The sequence below is a fragment of the Micropterus dolomieu genome, linkage group LG11 (genome assembly GCF_021292245.1).
Source record: "Micropterus dolomieu isolate WLL.071019.BEF.003 ecotype Adirondacks linkage group LG11, ASM2129224v1, whole genome shotgun sequence".
In the NCBI taxonomy this organism is placed as follows: Eukaryota; Metazoa; Chordata; class Actinopteri; order Centrarchiformes; family Centrarchidae; genus Micropterus; species Micropterus dolomieu.
This window is the reverse complement of record NC_060160.1, coordinates 17,967,694-17,984,307: the sequence shown is the minus strand read 5'-3', so window position 1 is coordinate 17,984,307 and position 16,614 is coordinate 17,967,694. Positions and strand designations below refer to the sequence as shown.

General features: G+C 42.2%; 1 protein-coding gene across 1 annotated transcript in view; it reads right to left on the bottom strand.

Moving 5' to 3' along the window:
• The window catches only part of LOC123978986 (latent-transforming growth factor beta-binding protein 2-like), an 84,518-nt gene extending 69,999 nt beyond the window's left edge, over positions 1-14,519 (bottom strand). The window contains exons 1-3 of the mRNA XM_046062661.1: positions 13,741-14,519; positions 10,864-10,937; positions 721-991 (exon numbers count right to left, since the gene is read on the bottom strand). Coding sequence (XP_045918617.1) covers positions 721-991; positions 10,864-10,937; positions 13,741-14,207 — 812 coding nt within the window. The 5' untranslated portion in view covers positions 14,208-14,519. The remainder of the gene's footprint in view (positions 1-720; positions 992-10,863; positions 10,938-13,740) is intronic.
• Positions 14,520-16,614: the final 2,095 nt, after the last annotated feature.

The window sequence follows — 16,614 nt, the reverse complement described above, 5'->3', positions numbered from 1 at the left end:
TATAAACGCTAGCATTTAAAATAGAAAAATGAATTCATTTCAATGGACTGGCTGCCACCTGTGGATTCACTCTCATCATCAAAGTGAATTTTGAAAGTTCGACTTTAACATGCAACTTTGTGTCGCTGACCAAAGCCAATCATCTTCACAGTATTGACGTTGGAGCAAAGTGGATCAGAGTCAGCGTCTAACATCTGGTTTTTCTGTTGCTCCATCCATTTTTATTTAACCCCCCCTTTGTCGGAATATAATTGCTTCACAAAACAGGACTTGTTTGTAGACAGCTATGGAACAAAAACTGATGGTACAAATACATCCCATAGCGACCGAGCTAACAAGCTTACTTACTGACAAGCTAGCTAGCTTGCTCTTACCCTCTTTAATATGCCTTTAATAAACGAAATAACGTACAATTATGAATCATCAAACACCAGAGGGGACTAAACGGCACAGTGTTGAGAAAATAGAAAGAAGCTATTGTGACTGACCAGCACAAGCATACTCCTGGTTTGCTAGTGTGATAGCCATTAGCTCCCCAGCTACAGTTCACTAACTAGTCCTACAAATAGTTCTACAGTTTGTCACCATGTTCTGGTGGGACTCGGACATAATTTAGAGCTGATGGAAGAAAGTTATTTTTTGACCGATACTTATTTGGCTAAGTGTGTCTCTGTCTGGCTATAATAAGAAAAGGCACAGAAGCACAGCTGCATCACTTACACAGTGTGGACAGGCTGTTTGGTGGTTGCAGGTCGTGGGGTCTGGACCTTGGTGGTATCGATGGCCTGCCTTTCTGAGGGCCTTCTCCGTGGTTGGTCTTTCTGGAAAGGGTTGGTCCCAGGTTGAATGCGCCTCAGAGTGCCTCTGTCATGGATGTACACCTGCTCTGGAGCCACCTCCTCACAGCGGGGCCCCTGGAAGCCTGAGCGACACACACAGGTATGTGGCCGGCTGCAGGAGCCACGGTTCTGGCAGGGGGGCTGGCAGTCAGCTGAAGAGAGAGCACAGATGGAGATTAAGTTTTCAGAAGGTCATGGTAGAGCATGTGCCCCCCTTGTATGAAGGAGCAGTAGCAGAAAAAGCTTTCCCTGATCCCAACACCGGGGCTCACTTTAAATTGATTCAATCAAGGGGCCATTAGTTTCAGTTCTTAAACCTTTCTGTCCTTTTCATTCAGCAGAGAGCCTAGGGTGGCTGTCATGTTCAATTTCTCTTGAGTCTTTTACTGCCCTGTTTAGTCTAAATATATATGATCACTTACATTAAATCCTTATCCAATTTCTCGCTGAGGTAAAGCCTATACGCCAGGTTCATGGCTCAGTTTAGTGCTGTCTGCATTTCTATATAGAGCGATTTCCTAAAAATCTCTCTGATCACTGATCTAGACTCCAGTATATGCTTTCACTGTAACACAGGCAGCTTAAAAAGGTAATAAAAGTAAGAGGTCATAAAAAAATGAGCGAATGGGAAAAACTGCTTACTGAAAGCCAACTGCAAATATCTGACACTTCATCAAAGAAATGGCCTGTAGAGCTGTATCTTTTATTTGAAAAACAAACGAAATCTGAAGGGGCTTACTGTACCAAAATAATGAATGTGTGAATAATATTAGTCAATAGTCTGCAAATACACAGTGCTGAGGTCATTTCATGGTCATGGAAAAATAATCTGTGTCACCCTACCAGCCTACCCCCACACCCTCCCATCACACTCCAGATATTTGAAGTACTGAAAGACCTGTGGCACGCAATTTAAAGTAAACGAGCTCTCGATCTTGTGACACACATGTATGTAGTAGACGGCACTTAAGGATTTATGACATTGTCCTCAAACAGTAAATCAGGCCACTGGTCTGTGGTGGCTAAAGCAAACAGCGGCCCTCTGTCAACAGGGCTATGGAATGCTATTGACACAGATGCTGTGGACACTGACAGATCGCAGGCAGGAACGCTGCCACAGCTCTTGGCAGTGAGGAGTGCTGGCAGTCAAAAATGGCCCCACTGGGTGCAAACAGCGCTCTACCTGCTGCACGCTTCCTGTTATTGCGATACTGCTCAGACTCTGGGGCCACTTTATGTTTCTTCTAGTCTTGGGTGAGAGCACACTGGACCCCGAAAATGCTGTTCCTGATGACATGAGCTCAAAACTGAAGTGACAGAAGGAAACATGACAGGCTGTGTAGCAACTGTATTTCCACAGACATATTCCCAGAAAGAAAGCCAAAATCAAGCTCTGTATTTTAGTTTTCTCAGATAATACACGCTAATTGAAAGACCACTTCATTACGCATCGTCTGCCAGTGGTATGAGGAGAAAAACTAACAAACTGAGGATTAAATATCAGACAATCACCACTCTCTTGCGCTTTATGGTGAGGCAAATTTTATTTAGACCAACTAATTCACTCAAGCATTTCGTTTTAACTACTCTGAGAAAAATGTTGCCCCTTTTAGATGAAGCATACACATTTAAAGAAATGTGGTTGTGGATTTGTAGAACTTGGTATGTGATCCGAGTTTTCCATCACGGGATAAAATAGGAATTGCTGGAGCTCTGTTTGGCAAGGAGTTAAATACATCATCTAACTAAAGTACAGGCTGGCTGGGTGCCACCGCCTTGTCCGGAGTCTGTTTAACCTCAAGTTTGGGGATGAAGCAGTGGATCAAATAGACCACAGATTCCAGTGACATTATGCTGCGGGGGGGAAGAACTCGGTAATGTGTGAAAGTACATTCTTCAAATAAACTGTTGGAATTGAAACGAAAAACAGCGCGAGGCAGAAAAATAACCCAATAACTGGAGCTTCACAGCTGGCTTACGATGGGATATGTGTTCTATCGTGTGACGTGTGACCCCTTTTCAGCTGTGAGGGACAGAAGTGACACCAAACATGTCGCCTGTGCTGACAATAGAATGGACAGGTCAATGACACTGGGCCTGCTGACATGTGCCCCACGTGAAGCCTGTTGCGTGGCCATGGCATATACTGTCACTGCCTGACTGTGTTGTCTCTGGGCCATGCCTCTGGGCTGTTGAACACATTGTCGCAGTAATTGATGTCATGCAGATTTGTCTTGCACATCATTAAAACTAATTGCCTCACATTCCATCCATTTCACAAATATGCACAGCAATTATTACTTTGCGAGAGTTATAATAAAATGAGAATCCCTCGGAAATAAAAGAGGAGAAATGGCAAACATTCCTGGCATTGCCACTTCAGCCTTAATTATGACTAAGACAGACTGGCCAAGTTTTTGGAGATTGTGTCCAGACCCAGTCATCTGAAAAGAGGAGACTATTAGACTGTTGTTGGCAGCTTTGAACCTTCCAAACAAACAAGCAGATCCACTATGAAATCAGTAATAAAACACTATATTAATATGGAAATAGCCTTTTCCTTGGGCTTAGCTAAAATGTCTTCAGCATCATATTTAAGTGAGTCTGGAGTCTTTCTATCTCTTCTCACTCCAGTCCTGCCAAACTTAAGCTACATAAGGATATTTTAAGGACTTTACTGCCTGAATAACATCCCTAAAGAAATGCCTGACGGTTGTGGTTAATCCAAGTATCCATCCTTGTACAAATACTATTCACTATAAAAGTAAGTTATTTCTGGGATTTTCAAAGTTCTTGGTTAGATTTGAGGCAATCACCCAGTAATTCTGTACTTACATTAAAGTAACTCCGGGGTCTTTATTGAGGTAAGTGTTGTTCATCATTTCTCTTGTGGGAAACAGTTACCTGTTATAAGCTTGGGTTTGCATGTGTATATATATCTATATGGAAAATTGCCATTCTCACCCCCCCCCCCCCCCCCCCCCCCCCCCCCCCCCCCCCCCCCCCAACCCCTACTCATTTCCAAGTTAGAGCTTGTTTCCAGTCCATTACAATCCACCAGAGATTCCCCTTCCCCTCTCTCTGACCCAGAGTAACACAACCCATCACATCTTTATAGTCCTTTCATTCAGCAAAGGGCAATTTGAAACCAATATCTGACATAACTTAAACATGCAGAGAAATCTTGCCTTCAGTCAACAGAGCTACCAGAGGTAACTTGGCATTTTTGAAAATAATATCAATAATGAAAGCATAATCACAATAAGCTTTCATGGACTTCACTACTCTCTACAGGCTGAGCGCATTATGCACCATTATGAGATTTAGAGGTTGGGAGCTACTCCGGAGATTAGAATTCAGTAGAATATGAAAAGCCCTTTCAAACCCTGTAACTGAGAGACAGGAAGTTGGGAAATAAGATTGAGATAAAGATAAAATGGCATTAGAAGTTATGGTTGCAGCAATTTACCTCTGATTGGCTGTTGCAGTGTGGACATTTCTGTATCTAGTAGATATATGTATATACATGCATGTGGATGCAACATTTGTGAAGAGGCTAAAGCCTTGACTTAGTTTAAAATCTGCTTCAACTTTGCTCATAACTGCACTGTGCATCATAGACAAGTGTGAAACACTTGTGACTGAATACCTAGTCTGGTAAACCTCCTGTGATGACAGCAGGAGCCTCTCTTTAGAAGTCATCACAGAACCCGACAGATCTGATGAAACAGGTCAAGTGTTTAAGATTGTGGGAGGCAGCTGGGAGAGACAGGCTTTTATAATTCACCTCTCATCCGGACTCACTATCCACTGAAGAAGTAAGAATTGGTCTATTGAGCAGTTAATACAATTGCCTCTCAATGCTAATCATTTCAAGTGAGCGTTAAGCTCTTTACAACATGTGATTTCCACATGGTTGCCACTGCAAGTGCTATCATTTCAGCCTTGCCAAATGCTAACTTTGCCTTCTACAACCAAACTGCTGCTACTGTAACTTTAAAGTTCAGAACATCTCTATTGTTCTAATCAGGACCAGAAGGGAGGTATCCTGACACTGTTTGACTGATCCTTTATTTTCTCTTTGTGGTAAATCTTACAAGGGTAATATTTCACCAGATTAGGGTGCCTCTGTCATAGATGCATATTTTTCAATCACAGTGTATGTTTTTCGGTCCAGTACAGTAGTTGGTGTTTTTATTCTCCTTACCCACCTCAGCTCTGCGGGGGCCTTTTGTTAACCCATAGCTGACCCACGACACTGTGTACATTACTTTTAGCCACACTATACAGAGCCCCCACCGCACCCCTCAAACTTCCAAATTCAGCTTCTAATGAGCCACATGCTGGGGCACTCTGTGGAGGATATCTGGATCTGGGGGTGTGTGCCCGCAGCTTGTAAAGCTGACTCTGTGAGACGTGGTGTTCACCAAAAAGCCACAAACCCCATCCTCCTGGGGGATCACATCCCAACAACTTCCATATGGTCTTTAAACAGGAGGGTGCTATGATATATGGTCGGCCACGGGCTGCCCTAACAACACTGCGGCCTCAGTGAGCGTGTGAGACTGAAGGAGAGGGGCACTTGTTGTTAATGTTGACCTTGTAAATGTCAATCAAGCCCTAACTTGTTTTTAGGCTTACTGCTGAGAGATCTGCGAGAGCATGTGTACTTTTTTGCATGATGGCACTGTGAAAAAGGTGTTACTGAAGAATGCTTTTCAGCTTCACTCAGCCAAGTTTGTTCAACTTCTCTTTTCATTATTGTTGTATTACAACAGCTCATGATCAAAAATGTCCAAAGAAACTAAAAAGAAATTCTGCAGGGAGACATCTAGGTCCAGATGCTGAGTAGTACCTCATTTTCACCACACTTTCTGTCTATGGTAGCAATTAGAAAAACATGTGGTGCAGGAGGCCAGAACAGGACCCAATTGCAACCTACAAACAGACACACCAGCTGGAGTTGGGAAAGCAGCACTCCTGGTTTGGGGGAGACAAGCTGAGAGCGAGCTGTCCAGCGTCTATGTTAATGATGAGTTTTGGGATGACGGGGTGTGTATTGATTACAGGATCTGTCTAATGGGCCATAACTCTCTACAGGGCTGCCAAGGTAGTGTTCTGCCTCTGAACTGTGAACTGTACAACCCCCACAAATCCACACACAACGTATAAGGCGGAGGAGGGTTCTGTGGCTGTCTGTGTAGCAGTCGTTTCAGTGATCACCAGAAACATCAGCATTTTCAAAACCTCCTTTCAAAACAGAGGACGCTGCTCAGGAGGCTTGGTTCTCCTCTATTGGTGTCCTGGTGACTGGGTCATCATGTGCTTCTCTCATGACCTCTAGTTGCATGTCATACTATCCTACGAAATGTACATGCCATAAACACGGAACAGTGCAGTTCAAACATTTGTTTTGCACAATAAATCTCCTTTCAAAATCACATACATGTGACTAGTGTAGATAAGAGCAAACATCATGGTGCAAATGCCTTTGACCCAAGAATTTGGGCCAAAGGCATTCGCACCATGATGTTTGCTCTCTTCAAGTTCTGCATGACTGTTTGTGTGAATGCAGAGCAGATCTCACTGATGATCGGGTCTAATAAACACGGATATTCTGTTGTGTGTCAGGGAGGTTAACAAAAAGCAAACTGAGACAGCTTGTATCTATTAGGTGAAGATGGAGAACCAACATTTTTGGGTACTGTTTTGGAGGTCAGAAAACACTCACATGTGTATGTCCTTCATATTTTACCAGCTGCCTCACACATGTTGTACCGAAGAAGAACATTAAATGCGTTTCACACTCAAGATCAAGTTTAATTTTAAAGCAACCATGACAAAAGACTCAATAATGTACAAAGAGTGTATTTTATACTTTTTCAATAAATATATTATTATTTTTAATTAATTCCCACATTATGGTGGCCTCCGTGAACATCTCGTGCTGAACAGCTGAGTCAAGCTCTTAACATGACTTAAATTGCTCTCCCAACCTTGGAGGGCTTTCATCCTATTCAAACTACACTGGGGACATGATGAAATTAGGGAAACATGCTACATGCTTTATTTTTTTGTGTGGAAAGAGAGGGTTGTGATGGGAGATGAGAGAGAGGGAGAGAGAGAGACTTTCTGCATGAGGAGTTATTTTAGGGTTGGGATGGGGCCCTGAGCAGCACAGCAGGCCAAAGAAAGCTGGAAGGCAATCAAAAAGAAACTCCTCTCTACCGTGTTTCACTCTGTCAATCACCGATGCTTAAGAGACTGAAAACAACTTTATTCCTCCACGTGAGTGATGCACCTTTCATCTGCAATCTCTAAGTCAGCAACAGGTTTAAATCAATGGCCATCTGTGTGCTTTTTTCAGGGGGTTGTGCTCTCAATTGTTGCCTATACTTGCAGCACGCTGCCATATGGCCATACGCATGCTTTCATCAAAATATTGTGATGTATAGTGTGGTGAAAAGAATTCCGCAGCAGAATATAAAAGCCTGCACTTGAGCTCTTTGAGCTCTGTGAGGGAGTCTTTCTGCAGTGTTGCCTGGTCTGACATATTCTATATTGTCCCATACATTCACTCTGTGTGTGGTAGACTATGCCATGAATCCATGTCAACTGGAGAAGCCACAGCAACACAACATAACTCTGGGACCCTGCCAGTATGAGCTACACCACCACCTATCATTACTTTTTAGCCATGCTAGCAGCATGGCTCTTTGGGCGGCAATGTTGGTGTGTCAAATAATGGTGAGTGAAATAACAGATCTTGAACAAATTGTTATTAGTTTTTGAACAGATATTCATGGACCCTGGGGGATGAATCCTTTGGTGATCCCCTGACTGTTCCTCTAGCGCTACCATGAGGTTGATCAACATCAACATGTTTAGCAGATATAAAGTTGTGAGCATGTTAGCATGCTGACATTAGCATTTAGCTCAAAGCACCACAGTGTCAACAGTAAGTAAGTACAGCCATGTGGTGCAGCCCCACAGAGCCTTTAGCTTGTTTATACAATCTTGTTGTAAAACTAATCTACCCTACAGGTCTGACTTGCCAAAGAGCTCCTTTAGCTCAGATTGTCTGTGTGCCGCCTATTAGCCTGTCCAAGCCAGGTATTCATAAAAGGCACAAAATGCAAAATTATTCTCCAGTAATACTGGCTTTAAACATTCTGACCTTAATTTTATTTTATTTTTTTAATGTAAATGTAAACCTGAACTTCAAAACAGTAATTCTACACTGATGTACAAGACATCTAATTGAGGGTTACTGTACGGTATTTACCCTAAAACTTTAAAGCAATTCAAACCTTCATCCTGATTCCACAACTAAGTAGCTTACTATTTTGTAAACGCATTTCTGTGGCAATTCCCAACAAAAACTAATGGTACAAATTTTACTGATACAACTTGTTGTTTTCCCTTTTTGGTAATTACTGTCAGGTACAAACCATTCCCACGGCTTACTGGCATATTTTATGAATGATGTTGTTGATCTGTTGGTGAAGCATTTTAAAGTGGCATTAGGTTCTGAAAACCAGTAGAAGATTTTATTTAGGCCTAGAGATTTGAATTGAGGCTCATGGTATTTCAGACAATAAACTGAACATCTGCAGTGTTTAGCACTCCATTTAATCAGTTTTTGTGTCGAGACAGTGTTGACAGTAATGCAGCTGACAGACAGTCTTGTATTATAAATAAGGGACTATTACTGGGCTGTGGGCGAGGCTAGAAAATGGCCTCCCCCTGCTCTTCATCTTAGCAACAATACTTTTTGATGAACAGATGTGAATCTCAGCACAGTGGGGAATAAGAATAAGTGCTGACCTAAAAACAAGATGCTGCATTTCATCTCGACGGGAGCTTCGACCCTGCTTGCAAGTAAACAGATGGGGGTAGAGACAAGCGTACACCTGGCTTCACTTTACCAGCCAAACACAACACACACACGCAAGCACACACACACACACACACACACATACACACCTTTGGTTCTTGGCCCCCATTAATGTAATAAAATGAATATTGGTTTGGTAAAACTGCAGTCATAAAAACTTATGACGTTTTATCTCTAATTACAGCAGCTAATTTAAGAGAAATAAACATGATGCAGCAGTGGAAATGCAATGTTCTGTTCTTCTTAATGGATCAAAGCTTTCTATCACAAAACACTGGCTATTTTTGGCACATGGAATTTGGTTTAATACACAAACAAGTCTGCTAACCATCCATCCTGAAGCCGAAAACAGAGACAGTCAGCACCAAACCTGCCAGGGCCGAGTCTTCAGGGAGCCAGACAAGAATCTCCAACTAGACCCACGGAGACCCAGACGTAGACCGTTTCATAAACATAAGACATGTAGGCGCACTCCCTGGACAACTAGTGATCCAATTCCTGTCATATATTTGCTCTGAGCTCAACCCAATTGAACAAGGAGGTATTGTTAGGAAGCCATAACTTTAAACACCCAATCCAGCCTCCCCGGTGAACCCTGCAGCTGACACTTTAAATATTAAACATTACTTCAATCCCTTCAGCAAGAATTACGCACCCCAGCCACGATATGTTTTTACTTATGCTCCCAGCCGACAGGTTTGTTCCTTTTCTTTCCCCTACTGTGAACACGTTTTCATGCTGCCATCTCCTAATAAAGCAGCCTGGGTCTCAGGCGGGGACGAAATAAAGATAGCCTGAGCCTGTTTTCCTCCACGGAGGTCTTCTACGTGGGGGCTCCCAAGTCCCAGCTCCAGTCCGGGGCCTTCATGTTGGCACCTTGCCGGCCGTGGGGCTTCACTCAGCTGATGATAGCATAGCCTCCAGTCAGACCTGGGTAAGGTCCAACCTGTAAGAGGGTCCAGATGGTTGGGCAGACCCCTGGCCTGCTCAGATGCCTTGTTTAACGCAGGCACGTTAGACCGGACCTGTTACTTTCTGGCAGATTAAAAGTATTTACCCTTTTTAATTTGGGTAACTGCAACTCCGTGTTAGATGTAATTTACACCTTGGTAAGTGTCCTTTAGCTGGGACTTGAGAAATAATGGAAGTAGGCTTTGCACTGGGCAGGAGGGAAGGAGATGTAATTAGAAGGCTGCTGGGGCCAATCAGCTTTTTGTGTAATCGACTGGCTTAATAGGTGTGTGTGCGTGTGCATGTGTGAAGGAGATAATTAGCAGAGAACAAGCAGAGAAAACAGTAAACAAGTCAAAAAGAAGGATAGATAGATAGATAGATAGATACCATGCCATGTGGGTTTTACTTCACTCATAAAATTTAAAGATAACTCTCTCTCTAAAAGCTCCAATTCCATCCTGTTATTTCCGTCTTCATCAAACAATGGTGGACACAAACGTGAAATTAACATGCAAAGAGCAAATCTGGTGTAAGCTGTTGCCATTTCTGTACTGAACTGGGCCCCTTGTCAAGAATAGGTCAATGATAAGACTTTGAATAGTTCTCTTGACAATGTGTAACAATGTTTTTGTCAATGTTGGGTTTGAAGAAGTGGCCGATTATTCATTCACAGTCGATGTCTCCTATTCCATTTTAATAATCTGGCAGTTAGGATATCCAATACTGCCGTGGTCAAATAAAAGAAGACGTAATTTCAACCATAATTAAAGCCTTGTGTCAAAAAGAGAGCCAATTGCTAAGTGGTAGTAATTTCCATGTGAGGATCTTACATGAAAAGAAAAGGCACCACGCCATATGATGAACATGACCATAGGAGCAATAACACCCTAGGAAAACTTTCATATGGCAATTCCACTTGACAGGATAGTCATTAGTAGCCATTTACTGTGTAAGTTTTCAGTCTGTGTGCATAAACAGCCTCTCAGTCTGCGAAGTTTACTAGTTCAGAAAGCTCTAAAATTGTGTGCTGCTGCAGGACTTCACAAACATGAATGAGCTTAGTCTGCAAAGACTAAAATTGTTGTATTTAGTAGCTTAATGAAAGTGTATTCAGGCAGAATACATATATTTAAAATGTACATAGTTGTCCTATGTACATAGGTTTTTACTTACGTTTTATGCAGCGATTAGTCCCTGGTGCCAAAGCCCAGCCTGAGCAGCACTGCTGACCACCACAGACATTAGGCCTGAACAAAGGAAGACATATACAGAAACCAGGGTGAAATAAGACACTTTTTCAAGCATAAATTCATATAGAGAGCCTCTTCATAATCCATACAGCAATAACCTTGAGAGGGGAAGGCCTCAAATCATTGCATGACAAAATGATCTGATTGCGAAGGCTGTCATAGTTTCAGATCATTCTGATGTGGCTGACCTATTGATATGAACACCTTAGAGATTACACTATAATTGCATTTTATTCAATAAAAATTTCAGGGCAAGTCACGAAACTCTATCTGAATGTGGACCCACAAGTCCCTCTTTCTGTTATGCGAGAGTCCAGAGTGAAAACAAATACAGAGTTATCTGAGCCTTGAAAGGATTATGTGAGACACACGGGACATGAAAAGCACCCCGCATCTTCTATAAATCACTGAGCAAATGAGAGATGACAAGTTTTAAACAGTTATAACTGGATTCTTTGCACTCTTTAATCCCTACTTGCAGAGCAGGCCAAATCTTGCAGTGGGATAGATGAAAAGGCCCCAGACCGCAAGAGCAACTTCAGGGCAACAGTCAACGCTCTGGCATGGATCTATGCCCCATCATCTTTTCACAAGATATTACAGTAAGTGGATGTCTGACTCGTGGTGATTTGAGAAGATAACGGGAATTGACTCATTGACCTCAGTAGGATTGCACTCATTAGATACTGCAAGTGTTACTGAGGCGTCACAGGGATAACATGCAGTTGAGCCCTCTGGCAGGCTTAGCCTTGTCATAAATCAAACACATCAGGCCAGGCCCGTGCCAAAGACATCAGTCATCACATTCAAATTCCATCAAGGGATATATGTATGTAATGGAGAACTTTATACAACACAATTAGGATCATGCCCCAGGTTAAAATATAGATAACACCATGTTCACACCTAGTTATATATTTTATTTAAACCCCGACACGAGGCAGCAGAGTAGTATTTCACCACTAAGCTATTTGGATCAGTCAAACTTCTGACAGGTGCATTGAAAACAGAAGGGGAGTCATACTGAGTCAACATGAATTTAGAGTTAAGTGAACCCAGCGCTGCCAGTGCCGCGGGGTACAGTAAGTGAGTAAGCTGAGTGGGAATTCCAAGAGGAAATGTGTCATGAAAACACTTTCTCTAACAAGCGGCGGATGATTCATCTGAAGCTAATGAATCAAAGTGTTCAAATCACCACGCATACTAATATAAGGTAATGTTCCTGCAGAGTTATGTAACACCACCTTTATGCTTCTTTAAAACTGAAAGAACCCCATTCATTCGACACTGTAATATGTTTTTTTGGCAGTGTCAAGCAAGGCATGTGGCCCGTGCTGTAATAAAGCATGTTGGATCTAATTCTACAGGCAGCTATTTTCTTTATGCACTGCTTTAAATAGACAGCACCTCAATTCAACCATGCATCAGTGCAGTTGTCCAGCTGACAGATACGTTGAGAAATTTTGTTTTTAAGGTGTGATGGATAAGGGCATATTAACACATTTATTCCGTGGACAGAGCCAGTAAAACAACATCCCTTTTCCAACATTTCTCTTGGGTGTTAGGTGGTGAGTGTTAGTTTTCAGGGCCTGGACTACAAAGTTATCTTAACAAAAAGTATCAATAGCTAGCAGGTGGGCAAGGGGGCAGACTCAGGGCATGAACTGAAATGTATAGCCTAGTCAATGAAACCTTTTCCTCTTTTTTTATCTTGATTTAGGCCTACGGCAGGTGAGCCTATAGATGGCAAACCAATTGGCTGAATCCTCCTATTGCTTGTAAAGTCTTCCCCATAAATTGGCCATAAAAATAATCCATTTCCAAAAGGCAAGAGGCCCTGACACACAAAAGAGATATTTCAGTTATGTTTCAGTGTCTGCAACCCAAGGTGAGCCACTCAAATCCCCCTCTGATTATTATGTAAACACTCTCCCCTCCAGTGCATATCATGCTTTGTCCCTATGGAACAAACAGGACTGGATGCAAGAAGGTTCATTTAACAAAAAGAAAAGGGCTCTAATATGGAAACAACCCATCGCCCTGTTTGTTAACAAAGACAAAAAGGGGGATCTGCAGCATTGAGAGAGGGCCTTCAGAGAAACAGGTGTTTCTGATCACTGAGCAAATTTGTAAATGTTCACCAGCTAAGGCTCCGGTTGGGCCACTACAATACATGGCCACAGGCAACAGCAAAAACTTGGGCACACACATTGAAGTAGTCTTCAGCCACTGTACTATTTTGATTTAAATTTACTGTAATGTGAAGTAATGGGAGGAAATGGTGGTAATGCAGTGTTGCATTAGTCTCAATACAGTTAAAATGAAGTCCATCCATTCATATACATTTGTTGTTCATTATAAGCTTCCTCTATCAGCCCAGTAATCAGCACAGTGTTTAACCTCAGCTATTATTCCATGTCCTGCCATGACACTGATGGCAAAATACATATATTACAGTAATTCACATTTAGTTGGAGTGCAGCTCTTTCGCCTAGGCTACCGGATAACAGTTTGATGCACTATAACCACACTGTGTTTATATGAAGCAACACTTCATAGTCATTTTCTGTGTGTTGTTATATTACATGATCGCTTGGTTTTCCTTACAGGAAGAGAGATTCTGGTAAAGTGGGCCACCACCACTTTACAGTAAACCACATGGACTCATGTACAGTAAAATAGGTCACCCAAATTCTTTCAAAAGTACTACTCATACAGTGAACTTGAATGGCTTGAACAGCTTGACAAAGCAAACTAAAACATTAAAACAGATTGTAGAGAACTTGGCTGTCATTCTTACCCAGCAAGTCTCTTTGTGCTGGCAGAGCTGAGCTTGCTGCTCTGCCTGCGGTTAACTTTGGTTCTGTGCTGCTGGCTGGCCGGCTGTCTTGCTGTGCGTGGCGCACCATCCCTCGGCGCAGAGACGAGGTCTTCCCGGGAGGCGCCAGCAGCGTGAAGCGGTCCTGCTGTGGATATGTGTCTGCCATCCCCTTGGGATGATGTGCCCCTGGGCAGGCGGACCAGAGTCCTTGAGTGGCGGGTCCCAGGAAAAGTTTCCCCAGATAGTCTGGAGGATGCACCGTCCTCTGGTCCTCTTGGCGAGTGACCTTGACTCCTCACCGGGGACTGCTGGTCCCCGATCGCCCTGCCTGCCTCTGCACCCTCTTTCCTCCCACCTGTTGTGTCCTTTTGACTGTCACCAATTCGCACCAGTGCAACAGTCAAAACCATTAAAACAGCAAATCCTGCACGGTCCATTTTGGGCATGCAAAGTTTTAAAACTACCGCGTAAAAGTGCAGCTCGCGTTACAGTTTTATCGAGAGCCAGTGAAATATGAGCAAATTTAAAAAAAAAATCTGCGATTAGGCTACGTGAGTTCAGCAAGACTGCATCCTCTCCCAAGAATGAAAAAAGCCTGGATACCTCTTCATAATGCCCAGGTAATACTTTGCGCAGAATGTCTTCAGGTTGTCAAATCAGCACTTAACTTCAGTCCACAGTGAGAAACTGAGTTTTTCTCCATCCAGTGCGGAATTTTAATTTTATTTTAAGCAAACATTAATCCATCTGTTTTAGTTTATGTCAGACAAGAAAAGAGGTGCAAAGAGAGCAGCGCGCTCGCTGCAGGGCTGCTGAAGCTGTACTCCTACTCCAAGTGAGAGAGTTTGAATCGTGCTCCCATGAATATCACCACCTCCTTGGATCTGAAGTCACCGGGAATTTTTGTAGGGAAAGCATGCGCTTTACAAGAAGAAACTCCCCCTTGTCGGCTGTATTGTTGCTTGACTCACGGCACCGCTCAGTCCATGTGCCCACACGCACTTCTCTGCCAAGTTACATCATGTTAGTGTGTGTCTTTTACTGTGATTCCTTTGAACAGGACTATTGGAATCATCCTATATGCAGCTGCTTTAATCGTTACCTTCAATTTCGATTTGAATTGACAGGCTACTACAATACTGTTGATTTAGAAACCAGATGTTTCAGGCAGCAATGATTGCTGGGTTATTTAAGTTGCTGCAGTATCTTTTATAATTTTTCGAATGAATTGAGTTTAATTTGAGTTTAATTAATTCACCGTTTTACAGTGACACATCACAGTGTGAATCACTTTGAATTTAATTTACAATGCAGTTCAACTTTTATGTAAAACTTGCATCCTGACGATCTGTGGGAGTATAGACATTGTATAGGAAGCTTGCAGTTCAAACTCTTGGAAAACTGGTCAGGTTACATAAGAGATCCTGTTCATCTCCCCCTCAAATCCATGCTGCATCATCACTTTCCCTCTGACTGTCTGGAACCAACACATGTCTCTTCTCCCATAAGATCTTAAACAACCCAAAGAGAGTTGGCTCCCTCCTCTCATTCTACCCACAAAGATGTACGCCTGTCTCTCTCATGAGTGATCCCCAAGCACCATTACCACTCACATGATTGCCATCCAAAACACACAGTGGAGAGGAAGACCAGTAGTCTGCCCTTCATTCTCCTTCCCACCAGTTGAGGTTTACAAACCTCTCAAAAGGGATTTTCTTACTAAGAAAACTTTTTTTTAAAGATTACTGAATGAACACTTTAAAGAAACAGAGGTGTCCTCTCTCTTTTTGAATCTCCAAGGAAACATCATGTCTGTGTGGAGACTTGGGCTGAACACCACAGCTGATTATAGCTCATCTTTAAGCCCATGAGAAATCTAATTAGAGAAGGAGTCTGTATTTGTCTTGTGACTGTCCAACAGACTCACTACACAGCAAGGCATGTTGCCTGGCTGGTGTTGATGTCTTATCATGGCCAGTTGACCCTCCTTGAAGGTGACCAGGCCATGCACAGACAAATCCATGAGGTGCTATCTGCACAGTGACCTATGTGAGTGAGCAGCTGGCTGCAGATCAGCTGTTGCTGCACTGTAGTCTGTTTTTGTGTCATGTTAGTGGCCTCATGTTGCATGTGTGTAGAGCAGTGGTTCCTAACCACCTGCCATGTGTTTATTTGAATTGATTTTTAAATTGATGTTATTAAACACTTTACATTACATATATTGCTAATATTTCAATAATTATTAATACATTATTTGATATTGTTGCAACCATGTTCACATTATTTTTTCAACATGGTCAAGTTTGCATAAATTGTTACTAGGAGTGGCAGAAACTGGACATTTGAATTGTTTATCCATTACTTTTACACTCAGTTTGCAGTTTATTGGGTACAGTAGCCTACAACTCCTATACCTCCATGAAGATTATAAAGTTTCCATTTTTTGTTTATCCATTACTTTAAGCTAGCTGACTATTTTAAGTGTTTATCCATTACTTTTAGATAGCCTTCCAACCATTTATCCAATTATGTGTTTAGCTATTTCAACTTTCAATCCTTACTTTCAGCTAACTATTTCAACTGTTAATCTATAATTAAGATATGTATTTTTTCATTTATCCAATACCATCCATTTATCCATTTTAGTGTTCATCCATTACATTTAGCTAGTTCAACTATTTCCATTAGTTTTAGCTAACTATTTCAACTGTTTTTCATGACTTTGTTTCGACCTCTCTGCTTACTTGCTAATTAGATTTCACGCACTCAAACACAGCACATAGTGTTCAGGTGTTACAGCTGGCTTAATATGTTGATATACTTTTAAATTAATAAGTTGAACTACTCAACCTT